Raw genomic sequence first — 16,863 nt, 5'->3', positions numbered from 1 at the left:
ATATATATATATATATTCATTTAAAGGCTGAATAATTTTTACTTCATTTAAATTTCATATCGTTGATAAATATTTATGACTATTCAAATAATTAAATCGTCTGAAATGTAAGACAATCGTAAATTAACGTTATATTAAAGAACAAAATTTTAGATTTTATAAGTTAATCTATAAATTTTCATAATCAACGTTCCATCTTTCAAGTCGAATGGAAAAGTTTATTTATAAAAATTGAGTTATAATATGAAACGCTATATTAACATTTTGTTGTACGAGATGCTTGGTATACGACAATAATACTATACAGTCATCATCTTAAAATTATATTTTTCTGGTTGCTCTTATACTTCGACTAATTAGAGGGTATGTGTTTGTTCTCCTTTTTTTATTGGCAGCACCTCTGACTAATGTCGATTTAATGTAATTGAGATGTTGCAACATCTTTTATATCATCTGGGTATTTCACAGAAACGGGCACTATTTGATTCCGATAACTGTTTAATATTTTGTTTCCCTTTTATTATATATTACATTAAAAATTTGTTATCATTAAACGTTTTTCCGATACTTTTATTAACATGAGTATTCAGACTTGGATGAATACTTTGCTATTATTTATTTAAAAATATTACATATACACATATTTAAATTGACTAATAAAACTCTACATTTGTTTTTATTTTATTCAGAAATAAAATATTTACTACATAAAATAACTGTCACTGAAATTTACTGATCAGAAAAATAAATGAGTGTTATACTGATATAAATCCATTATGATTATGAACAACTTTATGAACCCTTAAATAATCTGATTTTCCTTTTTTTTTATTGATACTTATAGATCTTACATGTTAAACACTTCTTTAAAAACATTATTTGAAAACATCATCTTTTATTTATTGTAGAATTTTGCCCGCCTCTGTTAAACGTTGCAAATTCTTGCATACCTTGATTAAGATAACTCTTTAATATGTATAAATTTCAAATTTATAGAAAAATTAGTAATGATATGAGTTTAGCATATACAGAATCATGATCATCGTATAAAAATGCACATACAGAAGTAACCACAACCAGAACAATCTTAGATACCCACAAATTTTTTTATAGTCTCTCATTATTATCTTGCAAATATTGTTTTAATTATGTCTACTATTTTTGCCAGGGTGACCATTGTCAGTGGTTTCTTTGCAAAGGCATTATTTCTTAATTTTACATTTATTTGATTCAAAATAGTTTACTGTACAAAAAATAGCTTAAGAAAAATTAGACTATAAAAAAATTGTACATAAAACCTTAAATAACATTTTTTACGTTTTTTAAACATTAACATTCAAATAATTAGGACCATCAGAATACAATATCATACCGTTTTATAGAAATAAATTTCCCATGTACAATTTTTATAAAGTTAACAGCAACTATTTTTTTATAATAATTAGTATATCATAACGTCGTAATTGCAATATACATTTCATTATGTTGCATAATATGCTGCAGATTAAAATATGATATACAGATAAAACCCGGTTATGAATTCTATTACAAATATTTCAACTTTTACTTTTTTGTATATTATAGCTATATCTGCACTTCAACAATCTGTAATTTTATTCTTATGAATCTTATGGAATACAAATTTTACAATAAACATATTACATTGTGTCTCATCTTCGAGCATTTTAATAAATCTTGGTCACCCTGCAAAAAGTGTGTTGTACGAGCGATGTATTCTTCTTTTTATATATTAAAAAGTTATATATTTTTTGTCACTTTTCAGTTCTATATTTCAAGAGAATGGAATATTCGTATCTCAGAAAATATTTTCTCGTTCGTACAACAGATTCAGTAAAATATTTATTATCGCATTATACATGCTTCATTATAGCACGAATATATTTTTCCTTCCTCTATGTTAAGTGTTTCTAAATTTGTTTCTTTGCACTGTAAGAGAACAACGTCTATACACGACAAGCTTAGTAATAAATATTTCTCCCCTTCATAATATTTCAAATTGCTTATTTACTGCACTTTAGGCTATATGCAAATATTATTGTACCGGAAGACGGTGTTGTAATATTGCAAAAATATTAAAATACTTTAACGGGCATATTTCCACATAATCCTGCATACCTAAAGGGCGGAAATCATGAACAAACTTTAAGTTTCACATAATGTAGTAGAATTTAGTTACCATACTAACTTCAACTTAAAGTATTAACGTAGATTTCAGTGAATAATTTTAATTGCAAATTAAAAACGTGTGTCATCAATACATTACAGTAAATGTGAAAAATAAATCCTGTTAATACATTTTTCTTTTCTCACTTTCACTTAACTTTAGAATGAAGCTATACGTTTTTAACTTGCTATTAACATTATTAATTACACATTAACAGATTAAATTCAAATATTTTTATAAATACAAATGTTTTAAAATATAATCATTAATTGCTACAAATATTACATTTCTTCCCGTTTTTTTTTCTCTATTAACAATCAGGCAATTTGTAGATGTTGAAACTTTAACAAGATTAACAAAATGGTATAAATAACATCAATGTTTCAACCTCCGTCACATCAGAAATGCAGAATTATCCACAGAAATTAGAAACATTAACAGATCACATTCGTTTCTCGCAGAACGTAACTTTATTACTTTCATAAATCTGTTGAAAATGGCACTGTTTACAGATTGTACCTTGTGCACTTTACTACTATTCTTCTTTTTTCATTGCTTTATTCTTGTATAGTTTCTTATTTTATCGATACTTGAATCTGAATGAAGTACCATTAACTGTTGAATAATAAACAACCAATGGTTCTTTCCTTTGTCTGAAAAATTGTAAGAACTCGTGACGTAATTTTGTAACATTATTTTGACACGAGGCATTGAACATTAAAATATGAGGGTGCAAATGACTGACGTATCTTCTCAAAGTAATAAATGTATAGTAATCATTAGGAAATCTTATTGAAATAGTTCAATCTTTGCAATGCGAGTTATCTATTTATATTAATGTACTAAATGACTTTAATATACAGTTTCTATAAAAAAACTGAAATATTATTTTTATTAGTAGTTGGCATCAAAAACTTCAAATGCAAAAAATTAAAAATGTAGATAGATAAAAATACATGTCAAAATAATGCGAATGAAATGACTCTTGTTTGTTATTAAGATACTTTCACGATTCTTACAGACCTAAAAATTCGAAATTGATTTACAATGATTTCAAAAGTTTTATGGGCTTGCTATATCTTATGTTCGAATGTGCAAGTATTCTTCTTTGTCGTCGATATCTTTAATAATTCGATCATTAAAGATGCACGTCGAAGATTCATCAATGAGTGTGTGATCGCACAATTAAAAGTTTACAGCCTTCTCTTTTTTTATTTTTGTATGTAAAATATTTATATCTTCATAAATACCGACATACCGAACGATAAGATCTAAATAGAGAAATTGTTATTACATAATCACAGTTGTACAGCCATTTGCTACCTCGTATTTAATACAAAAATGCTTAGATAACAGTACCGTAGAACTCGATTTTTATTTGTGTGTTACACATTTATGTTAATTTCAGTCTGATCAATAATGTGTATTACTATTACGAAATGAAAGGGAACTCTACCGTTTAATTAGGAGGAAGTTGCCAATTTAAAGCCCGCATAATCAAAACACACACGAGTTTACAATCTAAGCAGTTTTGCAGTACTATAACTGATAATAATATAAATATTTTTAAGAGCACACGTTTGCATAATAATCGCAATAATACGAGACACGATAAATTGGATTATTATTAACAATGTGTCCACGTTTGCAGAATAAAGAAAAAGAAATAACATGAAAGAAGATAGATTTAAAAATAGCTGAAAGATGAATAAGAAATACAGTGGTAAACAGTAGTAATAGTAATTGAAAAGAAAATAAAGACCCACTATTGTTTTCTCATAATCTTGAGTAGTCATTGTTGCAAACAAGAACACATTTTATGATTAATAGAAATCAATTTGTTTAGTTAGAGTACTCTTGATTTATCGGAATTCGTACTGCTACTATCTAAATAACAAATGCATTAGTCATATATCAAAACTACAAGTGATTAAAGGTGATACAGGTTTATAGCAAGTATCTTTAGTTATTTAATTGTAATATAAATGTTCAGCAAATTTGTTTTCTTGTTTAGATATTACATATTACTATTTTATGTAATTCATTATTGTACAGTAATCTAATGATTATGTGTATGTTTTGCTGCCTGGAGTGTGCAGATAATTCTTCCTTGACATTGGGGAACCATCATCTGCCTTTTTTTTTTTTTTTTATCATAAATACTTCATAAAAGAAAAAGAAAAAAAGAAACAAAATAATAGGCAATCTCTGTAACGTCAACTAGTGCATAAACAAACGGTCGTAATAAGGCTCTTCTGGCTCTAATAATGTTTAACACAAGAGAAGAATTATTCGCACAAAACAGAGCATGTAACGTTTTGTATTTGTATTATTGTAACTTGTCAAAAATATATCGTTCAATTTGACCTGCCCTATTGTTGGTTTTCTTTGTGCTGTGTTAGACAAAGTATAACTTATCATATTGTTAATTAAATCATATCTACAATACTTTAGTAATTACTACTGACTTTAGAAATATTCATTTACAAAGATATTTTTTTCACATTTACGAGATTCAATACATCGAATATAGAATATTTAGAGTACAAAAAATTATTATAAATCAAACTGATTTATAAAAATATAAATCAGTTTATATTTTTTCAGTTTATATTATATTAGTTTATATTATATATAAAAAAAATACGAAATATAATGAAAAAAAAATGATCATTAAAACCAACAATTAGGACAGTATTATATAAATATTTAACTGTATGTGTTTTTTTAGTACACAATATTAGCTAATTTATTTATTTTGTTACTCTCCTATTACCCTATTTTGTAGCTAAATTTGTTGCTTTCACAATAATTTATGTTCTTAGTAATTAATATTTTAATTGTGTTATTGTTATAAGTAAAATAGTACATAATGTAATTGTTTATAATATTCAATATTATATCATTCAGGAATATCTTTCCTAGATTTTCACACGACTTGCCGTAATCGTAATGCATCCTGTTATACAAAATAAGAAGAAAACTTACTATTCCATATAATTCAATCATATTTAATTATATTATTCTATTTTTTGCATAAACGAACTTTTATTTAACATCAAAATGTAATTAGAATCATATCTAATTACAACATATTAAAGAAAACATTATGATTACGAGAAGTTGATGAAATTAGCATTCTTTATAAGTACGTTTTATAATGGTTAACTAGCATCTTAATTGATTAATATCCTACTATTTCTATAAGATGGTAGTGTACAAATTTTTGACTTTTCTTTATGTACGCAAAGATAACATTTATAACATTTATATCATCGACAATTTAAAAGAGAATTGTATTTAAGAATAATATTTTTAAGATAAAATATACACGAACAATGCGAAGATAAATACTTTGTTTTTCTTTTATTAAATCTGTAGTGGATGTAGTACTTATAAAGAATGCACTTAAAAACACAATTGAAAAATGCATTATTATAGTGCTAAATTGATTAAATTCTAAATAGTACTTTGAAGATTATATCATGATATATACGATCACAAGAGAAATTAAAATATTTATTTATTCATCACATGTGATTGAATATAATATATAATTGGTATTTGTAACAATATTCTCACTTTATATTGATGACCTCTTCATTAAACTCTTCTCTCTTTTCCTTTTTTTTTTTCTTTTTCTTTTTTTATAGCATTAACGAATGAAATTTATTTCATTTCGTTTCGTCTCATTCCATTATGTTTTTACAAACATTACCATCTTTTGGCGGATCGTTTATATCATGATACGTAAAATTGTATTTTTCTTTTTTTAGTAACATCTATTATACTTTAATATTAATAATCTGTAATAAAAACGGACCTAATAAAAACATTTATTTCTTTTTTGGCCTCACTTTTTGATACTAAACTATGAAGGTAATTGAAGAAAAAAGAAACAACAATCAGTATCATTGTTGAGTTGTTAAATAATTAAATAATTAAGTAAAGTTTGCTATAATACCCCTTCTTTTTAAATTAAATTTGTGTATTTCTTTTCTTTACCTCATATTTTTGTTTGAAGATATATTGTTTACATGAACAAGATTCGTGATTTATACGAAAGAACTCTGATGGTTCATAAAAATATATTTGTTCTTTGACAAAATATTAATTTGTGCAGGGTATTATACATTTAAAATAACTTTAATTACATCGTAAATATTAAATAATAGTCTTTAAAACTGGTTATTGTAACATTTTAAGTCTATGAGGAAAAAATTTGATAATGTTGTCCTATCTATTCTAGTCATTTATACTTTAGGCAATATTTTACCTTTTCTTCTTTCTTTATTGTGAACGTATAGTCGTTTTATAATAATGATTACCAGCTACATATTCAAAATGAAAATATTCCATAGAGCCGGTGCACAAAACGCCAAGTTCATGCGTTTCATTGAAAAAAACTAATTCACATGCTCATTTAATTGCATGTCATTATATCGAGCTGTAACACGTATGTCACATTCATCGCTGGTATCATAAATATAAATTACTCCCTCCTCTTTTGATTAAATTGAAAAATCCTAAATATTCATAATATTCTTACACCTAAAACTGTAAAAACTTACAACACAAAAATTGAGTTTAATTAATTTAGTAATGTACTCTCGTCGTAAAATTACATATCTTCATTGCTATCACACACTATTTAATTTCAATAGTAAGTATATAATGTATCCATATACATATATATATATTTTAAGCATACTTAAAATTTAAAATGTAACATACTACCATATACAGGAAAAGCATGGTGAAACATATACAAGACTATATTCTAATTAATATATTATTAGCTATTAAGAGGAAAAAAGGAAAAAGAAAAAAAAAGAGAAAAAAAAAGCATATTTATATAAAAATTTTATCTACCGCCTATCATATTTTTCGATGTATCCAAAGTATAAAAAATTTTTTTATGAATTATAATTTGAGTATGTCTTATAGAAATAATAAAAGGTGAAAAAAAAAATATACATACATACATACATCATACATAAATACGTATGTATATACATACATACATATATACATACATACCTACATATATTATACATACATACATCATACATACATACATACATGCATACCTACATACATACATATATCTAAGAAAAACAAAGAGAATAATGATAAGAACATTGTAAGTTCGAAACAATACATGTATCTTTTGTTTTAACAATGAAACCGTTAAATGTATTATTTTCTTACATACTTCTTTCACGAATTCCAATTCGTTTCTCGTTATAAATATGAGCAATTTTATTATTTTGTATAAAAATCTAGAAATCATATATATTCCTTATACAATATAGGTATCATCAATACTACCTTTTCAACCAAAGATATAAAATTTGTTAATACTTGTATTATTACCATCAGTACGAGTCAATTGAAAAATCCTATTTAAATATATATTTTAAATACAATAGAAATATCATCTCTCGTGACATACGTTTAACAGCTCAACAATTGAGGAAAATTATCCCATAATAATTATATTGTGGGACATTAATCTTTTGTTGCGTTTAATTATGGTATTATAATTTTTAAACAAATATATACTTTAGAGGTCCCAAAACTTTGTCCATCATTTATGATTATATTGTTTTTTCTTTTCCTTCAAGCTACAAATTTGTGTAACTGGTACACATATGTGTTATTAAATGCTAACTATTTAGCTAGCACCCTGCTAATAAATGTATCTTGTATTATATATTAAATAGTTCTTCATTCCAAGATCATTAATATGTGTTCTTAATATAAAGGATGTGATATCTGAATCTTTATAAACAGTTATATAGCAGCGTGACTGTTGACACAAAAATGTATGACAAATAGACTACGTACACGAAGTCTTATCACATCCATATTCACTTTGGCGATAGTCAAATTATATATTTGAATAAATTTGTTTTCTTTTCATTTTTCTTCTCTCTATTGCGATCGTATATGTACCTTGGTACAAATTGTTTTAATTGTTCATTTTACATACCATCGCATTTAAAGTACCAAGAATTCACTTGGAAATTCTAGTACTACTCACATTAGAATTCTGAGGATATTTGTCCTGGTTACTGAGAATGAGCGGAGATTATAACAACGGGCGTTCTAACAAAATATTCGGACCTAACTTGTAGAGACAACCGGAGTCTGGCAGTACGGGCACTCTCGTTGATTTGGAGCGCACGTCGAGCAGACCACGTAGTGGTTACAGGGTGAGAGGGTAACAGTGCGATTTTGTTCTTCGCAAACCATGCACTTTGTTGCCGTTTCTCTGTACAGCACCTGGAACGGCAACGACTGAGCTACCTATAGTGTTTCCATTAATCAAATCGATCGCAAATATTAGATTTTACAATTTTATCAGAAAGAATCTTGATTGCCAATTGGAACGTTTAATTTATAATAGAAGAAAATTCTGTTTGATGAAGATGAGGTAGCTGTAGAATCTAATTCTTTCACATCCTCTTCAGATAAACTAATAATTATTCGAGAATCGCTTGATATACCAGCTGTTCAAACCGGCATGACAACTTTGTTTTACCTTTTCTACTTCTTCGAGATCCAAACGGAGCTGTGATTGAATTGATTTTAATGCGGCTATCGATAATGATCTGAGCTCACTTGTTCTTCTCAATGTGTGAAGGTATGGTCCACCACTAGACGCTTCATTTTCTACCCTTAATGCTTTCACTTGCAACAAGGCCTGTTAATAATTTTTATATTATCAACATTTATAAGCACACTTCACAAAAAAAGAAAAAATAAATAAAATAAAAAAGATAATAGTTTAATTGATAACAAAATAAATGTATGTCATATTTACTTCATCCCTTTGCTGTTCTGCAATACTTGCTTTTCTTTTAGCTTCCTCACTTTCTAATTGCCAAGCAGCACAAGCAGCTCTAGCTTGATTAATACGTTCGTCCCATGTTGCTAGTTGGGCACGACTTGATGTTAATTCTTCCCTGAGCCTTTGTACCTAAAGCATATCAACACAAGTAATTTCACTTTTTCGCACTTATTTTGATTCATAAGAAGTAACACTGGAGTAAAAACTGAGGAGGAGTTCTAACCTCAGATAAAGATCCTGTGTTACTAGGACTAACGGAAAATGCATTAACCAATGGAGATGCTGGGAGAGGTTGAGTACGAGATGGAGACATTCCTTGATTTGTAAAATCAAATAAACTACTATTAAATCCGCTAAGTTTAGAAGCTGAACTGCTAAGTTGTGAAATATGATTGCTAAATGGATCTGATACTTGATTCATAAATGGCATTGTCTGAAACCAACCAAACAAAATAAAATATTAAAATAATATTGAAACATTTTTCTACAATAGATTTAAATTGGAAAAAAAAAAAAAATAAAAATAAATATTTTGTTTACCGATTCTATCGAATCCTGATGAGAAAATCTGGACCCCGTAAGAAAACCAGTCGAATGTAAATGTTGAAGTGGACTGGATGTTGATGGTGAAAAATTTGTAAGTACGGAACGTTCATTCATTCCAGGAATATTAACTGGCGCTGAGCTTCCTAATAGTCCAGAACTTGCTAGGCCTGCTGATATTGAATTGCTAATTGGTGAATTAGTATCCCTGTGAATTGATTCTACTAAATTTAGGGGATCATCTAGATGTAACTCATCTAATGCATTTCCTAAAAAGGAAAATGAAATTACGATTACAAGTAAGTAAAACGCCTTTTCTCTCATTTTATTATTATTATTATTATTATCATCATCATCATCATCATCATTATTATATCATCATTATTATTATTAGTATTATTATTATTAGCATTATTATTATTAGCATTATTATTATTAGCATTATTATTATTATTATTATTAATATTATTATTATTATTATTATTATTATTTCTTACATCTTACCTACTACAGATTCCACAGTATCATTTGGATAAAATGAACTCGAAAGTGGTGAGACTGTAGTTGCTAATGAATGACTGCCTAATGTTCCATTCAAACTATATGCAATGTATAGACTTTGTTTCTGCTGAGCTTTCTCTGCTTTCGTTAATAAAGGATCACTGTCTATAGCAACCATTTGTTTTCGTATTTCACCCTGTTTAATATTCTTAAAATTATTTGATGCACCTTTTATTGAATGTACAGATACATTCCACAATCAAATGATCAAACTTACAACTTGCAAAAGAGAACTAGGATTATAAAGTATGCTTGTTAACTTTTGTTGATTGGAAGTGTTTACAGTGCTATTGGAATTGGAATTATGAAGTTGAGCACCAGGGGCTTTACTATGTGAACTGTTGCTGCCAACGCTACTAGTACTTGCTGATTCTGATACTTCACCACTTCCATTCTGTAAGTCAAGTTAATAGCATCATGAATTGATCAAATCTTGTTTGAACTAAGTTCATTTCTTTCATATTCATAGTAGACTTACACTACTATCGCTAAGTGGTTTATCTTTTTCATGAGAGCGCTTATCAGGTGGAAGCGCATTACTTAGAATGTCTGCCAGATTGGTGCCACAATCTATAGGTACCGCCATGTCCCTCGCCAGGCTCATTTCTTCTGTTGGCAACACTGCTCCATCAGCATACCATACCAACGTCCCAATATATCAATTTTGAGAAGCAATTTTGAATACTAAGTTTAATCATTTACAAAAGGCCTACATTTACTAGATAGATAGGTAGGAGATAGATAGAGAGATAGAGACAAGAATAGATAAAGAGAATTTTCAAAGAAAAATAAAATGTTAAATTGTTTTAATATAGTGGCAATACAAGCACTTTTACATGTTAGTAAACTTTGCATCATTCAAATTTGTTTCAGTCAATTACATATTAAGTGATTAAGTGTTGCGACTAGTAAAACAATGTTGCAGAAAGCAAACAAAAAAAAGGTGAAAAAATTAATATATATGTATAAAAAAAAAAATTTTCTACTGAACTTACTAAAGTAGTAGTAACTGTTTTACGTACGGTTTATGAGGGTACACTCACGGTCAACATGTGCAAAAGCACAGAAGACTCCGCGCGGACAATATCCAGCTTGTTGAACATCATTGCACTTTGTAGATTTGTATATTTCAGGATGGAATTGTTGCTCCGTACGTGTATGACAATATGTACAAGCATCTCCCTGTTCACAATTGCCTGGTTCACCCCATTCTTCGCCATGTTTTACATTAGGACACGGTGTTGATCTGAAGTAAATAATGTTTTCTGTTAGAAACAATGATATTTTGAAGGTTTTCTCAGACTCAGACATTTTGCTGACCTGTACTTGTACTTGCGAGGACTACGCCTTTTATCTTTACTATTGTGATATTGTGGGCAAGCATAACCCTGACGGCAAAGTCTTGGTGGACGTTTGCAAGGTTCTGTTTTATAATTACTGAGTACATAATTTGTATCCTGCCATTTTGGATCTTCGTTCATCAAATTCCGTTCTTTATCAAGTATGTTTGGTCCATTAGATGATGAATTAGGATCAGAATCAGGATTTTCCAATGCCTGTATCTCTTTAATGTCATAGACAGGTGGACGAAGATCATGATTGCCATGTGCAAAGGCACAGTGAGGACCATTCTTAACACAGAATCCACGTGTGTCTGTATCATGGACACACATGCATGTTTTATAATAACGTAGATGGTAACGTCTTTCTGTGTCGCCAGCAGTGCGGTGTAGGAACGGACACCTGTTTAGCAATAAAGTTTATGTAAATTACTTCAAGTAAAATTGCATAACGTATAAAAGATACAATTTGCTAATGAATATAGTTTGTATCAAATATAAATAGAATCTTACAAACAGAATAGTGTACATAAATTAATTTAAGAAAAAACTAGATTTTATACTACTACTCGGAATTATTAGTTTTCAATTATTAAGGATTAATATTGATAAATTCGATGAAAATTTTATTGCATAAGCTGTGTTATTATATACTGTGTTAACTATATAAAAATCGAATATAATAATTTTTACGTATTATAAGAAACTAATTTCTTTTGGTAAGGAATATAACTTAATATAATTCTTGTATCAGTGTTTCACGCGAGTTATTGATCTTTCGAAATTTAACTTAGATTAGAAGAAAATGTATCGTGTCGAGAATCATAGTGTCGTAACAAGCTAAAAATTTACGACGACTATCAGAAATACAAATATGACCTTGGGCCGATATTTGTATTTTCTGTGCTATAATTGTACTATAATGATATTAATGCTTTTTACGGTGCAGCAACAAGGATTACCACATATAATTCTTTGTTGCCACCATGCCACGTAAGAGAAAATCAATATCAGTAGGCTCCTTTGTTTGGGGACTCGAGGCGCTGAATATTTTGGAGGGAAAACCAATGGCAGATATTTTCATTTATATCCTATTCGAAATGTATATATTGACATTCCAAACAAATTTTTTTTCACAATAGTATCTATTATTTTTAAAATTCTATGAGAATTTTTGACAATTAAAACTTAATTATTTTTTTATATCGATAATATGAATATATAATTCTAGTTATAGTTTTTTATTTAATATTAAAAATTGAATTGCATACTTTAGTATTAAATTTAAGAATATTTAATGAAAGATGCATTATGCTTAATTTCGATCCAATTATTTAAAATTTTTATTCTACATGTAGAAATATTAAAAATTATATTAAAAAATAGAAATCTATTACTTACTAACAAAACTAAAAAGTAAACCAAGTACAAATGTTGAGTATAAGTAACGAATATTCAGACTGCATTTATTGCAATAAATAATATAATAAATGTATTCATACACAAATTAATTATTAATTAAAAGGTAACTCAATTTTGTTATTAAGGGAAAAAGTAGTTCGTAATAATTATTATAAATTATATTAAACAAAAGATATAACTTTTATTGAATAGAAAAAGAGAATCATTTCTATCTATTAATAAATAAACTAAAATCAATTCATTTTGATATGCATTGTATTTAAAATATATGCGAAGAGAAAATGAGAAGAAAAAATTATGCACAATTCGTTTTGTGGGTCGATAGCAAGCATGGCGAAAACCTTTTCATTCATCTAATCTTGCTAGCGATACCATAAAAAGTTAAACGTAGAAATGATTCATAAATATTCTCGATATTATTCAAAAATATTTTTTAAGAAGCTTTCATGCTGAACTGCCGCTGTTAACGATTTTACGAAAGTTTTAAAGGAAATTGGTTTTATTTATGTATTTTCAATTAACAAACAATAGCTGTTAATATACTTGATGATAATTATTAATTTTATTTGTTAGTCTTCAAGAATATTCCTTGAAATGCACCTATACATTTTCTGTTTTCCTTCTTTTCTTTATTTTTTCATATTTTCTTCAAATATGTGAATTCTATGATAGTAATGAATAATAAATTATTACTTGAAAAAATTGTGTTCTTTGCAGTACAAGGTAAAAGAACGAATCTTTTTGTTTAGAAAGAATTTGGTAATGATAAGTTAAAGATTAATTTCTATCGGACGAGGAATTACTGACAAGATAAATTAGAAACAGTGACCTAAATCTACGTTTATGTATCATATCCTGGATATCTATAATCAAATAAATTCGAGTCAATAACCTCAATATCATACAAATACATTAATTTTTTTTAAGTTTTCATATTAAATCTTAAACAGACAATCACCATTCATAAATATACATTATTTAATAAATATTACTATAATTTATCGAGGTAGAAGAAAAAATATAATGGTGGAAATCATCACGATTGAAACATGGCTAGAGAAGAAATTACAGCTATATCTTCGAAAGCATAGAGAAATTTCTGCTTAGAGGTTATCTACAATGGATGACAACAGGTTAGCAGCCGATGGTAGCTATATTCTATCAGCAATGGCGGTTGCAAGCATGTAAGCATACATTCACAATAAGAAGAATATAACTAGCGATGTTTTTAGTGAAATTAATCTGAAAATACATTATATTTATCAATTTGAAAACAATGGTTTACGACTGAATTGAAAAAAATCAATCACAACTCTGTACCATTGATATAACGTTTGATTTCCATTTTTTACATTTGTAGAATTAGGTCAAATTCTCGATATGAGAAGATTCGCATATTCTATACGATAATTGAATCTGTAAAATCTAAAAATAGTCGCCGAAATTTCAAATGGTAACAAAAAAATATAAAACACTTAGTAACAATTTTTAAAAAATTAGATCAATCTGGATAGAATGATTATAAAAATTTAAAGAAAAGTATATTTGTCTTTATATATAATACAAAAATAACTTGTAAATGATGTCATATAGTTTCATTTTACACACCACTTTATAAATAAGCAAAAAATTGCAAAAAATTATAGAAAACCTGAAACGATTGATATAGGAATAACTATATTTTGGATCTTCACACTTAATACTAAATGAATATTATTTTTAGAAATATAAGTTACACTAAATTTGTATATTTCTTCGTTTTTAATTGTTTAAAAATATAAAGCCATTCGTAAAAAACATTTGTTTTTGACATAAGTCAATACGTACAATAATATATATTAATTTTTTATTGGCATACATTTATCGTACGTAATACAAACAATATCCATGCAATAAACATAAAAAATTTAATAATAAAAAAAAAAAGAAACTGGCATAAGATGCGTGTAAATAAACGAAACTATTATGACTACAGTTTACTCAACCTCCATGCTGCTTTTCTGTTGTATACAAATCCAACATGCGAGTGCAGTAATGTTTCGATCACTTTTGCTCGCATAAACACATACACGAACGCGTGCGTGCGCGCGCGTTCGCAACATACTCTCCCTCCCACTCATACGTACGCATGCATGTATGCACGCACGCGTATCCTCGAAAGTTACGTCGAAATTGGCCTCCTCTTCGTTACATAGGTTATTCTCGAAGAGATGTTACGTCGTTACGTCTTACACGTTACAACACACGCGTGTCAACGACACAAAGAAATCCAATAGGACCCGTTGTTTTTCTTTTAGAGGCATATTGATATTCGACTTAATTTCGAGAAATATCATTCACGCTGAAAAATTCTCTTACAATTGCAGGATTACAATTCTCTAAAGAATACGTTTTAAGTTTTATAACCAAAACTCTTTAATCTGTTTATACACGTGCATATACATATATGTATGTACACAGATATAAAATTAGAAAACAAAAAATAATAGGTAATCTTTAAAATTTATTAGAAGAAACGGTTGGATGTTTAATAAAAGAAACTTTTAATACCGTCGGCCGACTGAGACACGACAAATCGATGCATCTGACATGAGATATCACCCGTCGCGATACTTTCTTCTAACGAACGAATATTCGTCAAAATAAGATCATATACGAAGCTCACGATAGATAAACTTACTCGTCTCCATCTGGACATATGCCGGTGGTCTCGTCGTACTTGGTGCAATAATTATCGGCGCTATAGTTGAAGGTGCGGTCCCTCTTTCTCACCGGCCTGCGCCTCCGCTGGTTCATAAAGTGCCAGTTGAAGCACGTGAAGGGTCGGTGCTGTGTGCATTTGCGCTGTATAAAGAGGGGACATTGTTCGACGCGAAATTCCTTCAAGTATCTGGAATGCGAATCCACAGAGCTACACATTATTTCGTGGCGTTTTTTGACGCGCGCGTCGATGCCGCGCTGCTGCTCGCGCGGCCCTCCCTCTTTTTCCGTTCTCTCTTTCTTTTCTTTTTCTTTTATTATTTATTTATTTATGCATGGATATAGGCATATATTATGACGTGTTTTTATTGTTATTATTATTTTCGTATAATTTTCTTTTTAGCACTCCACTTTTGAATCACGCACTTCTTTTGGCTTTCTGATTATTATTCTCACTTTTCTCTCACGTAGCACGCGACCGGCCCGGCGGGCGCTTACTTACGTGTAATGATTCGCCTTTTCCGCCTGAGCTGTCAACAAAGGTTTAGAGTCGGACTTCATCTTGGACAACACAACCGAGCTACGCGCGCGCACACACAGACGGACATACGGGCGAACAGCGGCACACTCTCTCTCGTCTTTCTCGTCTTTCTCGTCGTCCTCGTCGTCGTCGTCGTAGCCGTCGCGTAGTCTGTCTTTCACCCCTCTTCCCCGCTAAACCTCTACCATCTATCGGACACGGAATGCGGGACATAGGGCGCGCACGGCGCAATACACATTATATGCGCCTTGACTATCCAATCCTTATGCTCTTTCACAGTCACGTGATTGTTTCTCTTTCAAGGTCATTGATGTTTTGGTTTGCTTACACATAAACATATATTCCTATAAATGCCGGAATATTACAATGAAAAATCGATCAATAATTTCTTTATCGATTGTTGTTCATTTTTTCCTGACGAAATGTTCATTGTAGTTGCTAAATTCCTCTTTAAGAAAAGGGAAGGACGTCGAAAATGCAACGATCGATTTCTGACGCTCGACCTCGATCGAGTTCCGATTCTGTGCTATGTTCTCACTGAAGCTAATTCAGCATCGTGTAACAGTACCTTCTGTAAATACCGATTGCTTCTCATTTTTGATATTCTTTATCAATAAATATATTAATTATGCATATACTCTGTTGCTTTGTGTTCTTAAATTAAGAGGTGCAACAAAAATTGTTTTGTTTTAGTTCTTTGCATACAAATATTTTT

General features: G+C 29.0%; 1 protein-coding gene across 4 annotated transcripts; it reads right to left on the bottom strand.

The window, feature by feature from the left end:
- Positions 1-7,760: 7,760 nt before the first annotated feature.
- unk (RING finger protein unk) lies at positions 7,761-16,863 on the bottom strand. Of its 4 annotated transcripts, none has more exons than XM_017905063.1 (12): positions 16,110-16,863; positions 15,588-15,797; positions 11,466-11,888; positions 11,168-11,391; positions 10,624-10,766; positions 10,363-10,539; positions 10,089-10,281; positions 9,582-9,853; positions 9,265-9,474; positions 9,015-9,170; positions 8,733-8,894; positions 7,761-8,473 (listed from the first exon to the last, which is right to left on the bottom strand). In XM_017905063.1, exons 1-12 carry the CDS (start codon positions 16,166-16,168, stop codon positions 8,315-8,317), a joined length of 2,388 nt encoding a protein of 795 aa, XP_017760552.1. In that variant the 5' UTR covers positions 16,169-16,863; the 3' UTR covers positions 7,761-8,314. The 4 variants fall into 4 exon arrangements, with proteins under 4 accessions (XP_017760552.1, XP_017760553.1, XP_017760554.1 ...); XM_017905064.1 differs by having other exon boundaries at positions 10,624-10,754; XM_017905065.1 differs by having other exon boundaries at positions 11,189-11,391.

The sequence above is a fragment of the Eufriesea mexicana genome, unplaced genomic scaffold (assembly GCF_001483705.2).
Source record: "Eufriesea mexicana isolate 0111107269 unplaced genomic scaffold, ASM148370v2 scaffold3653, whole genome shotgun sequence".
Lineage (NCBI taxonomy): Eukaryota > Metazoa > Arthropoda > Insecta > Hymenoptera > Apidae > Eufriesea > Eufriesea mexicana.
The sequence above is the reverse complement of the archived record's forward strand: the minus strand, read 5'-3'. Positions and strand labels throughout refer to the sequence as shown.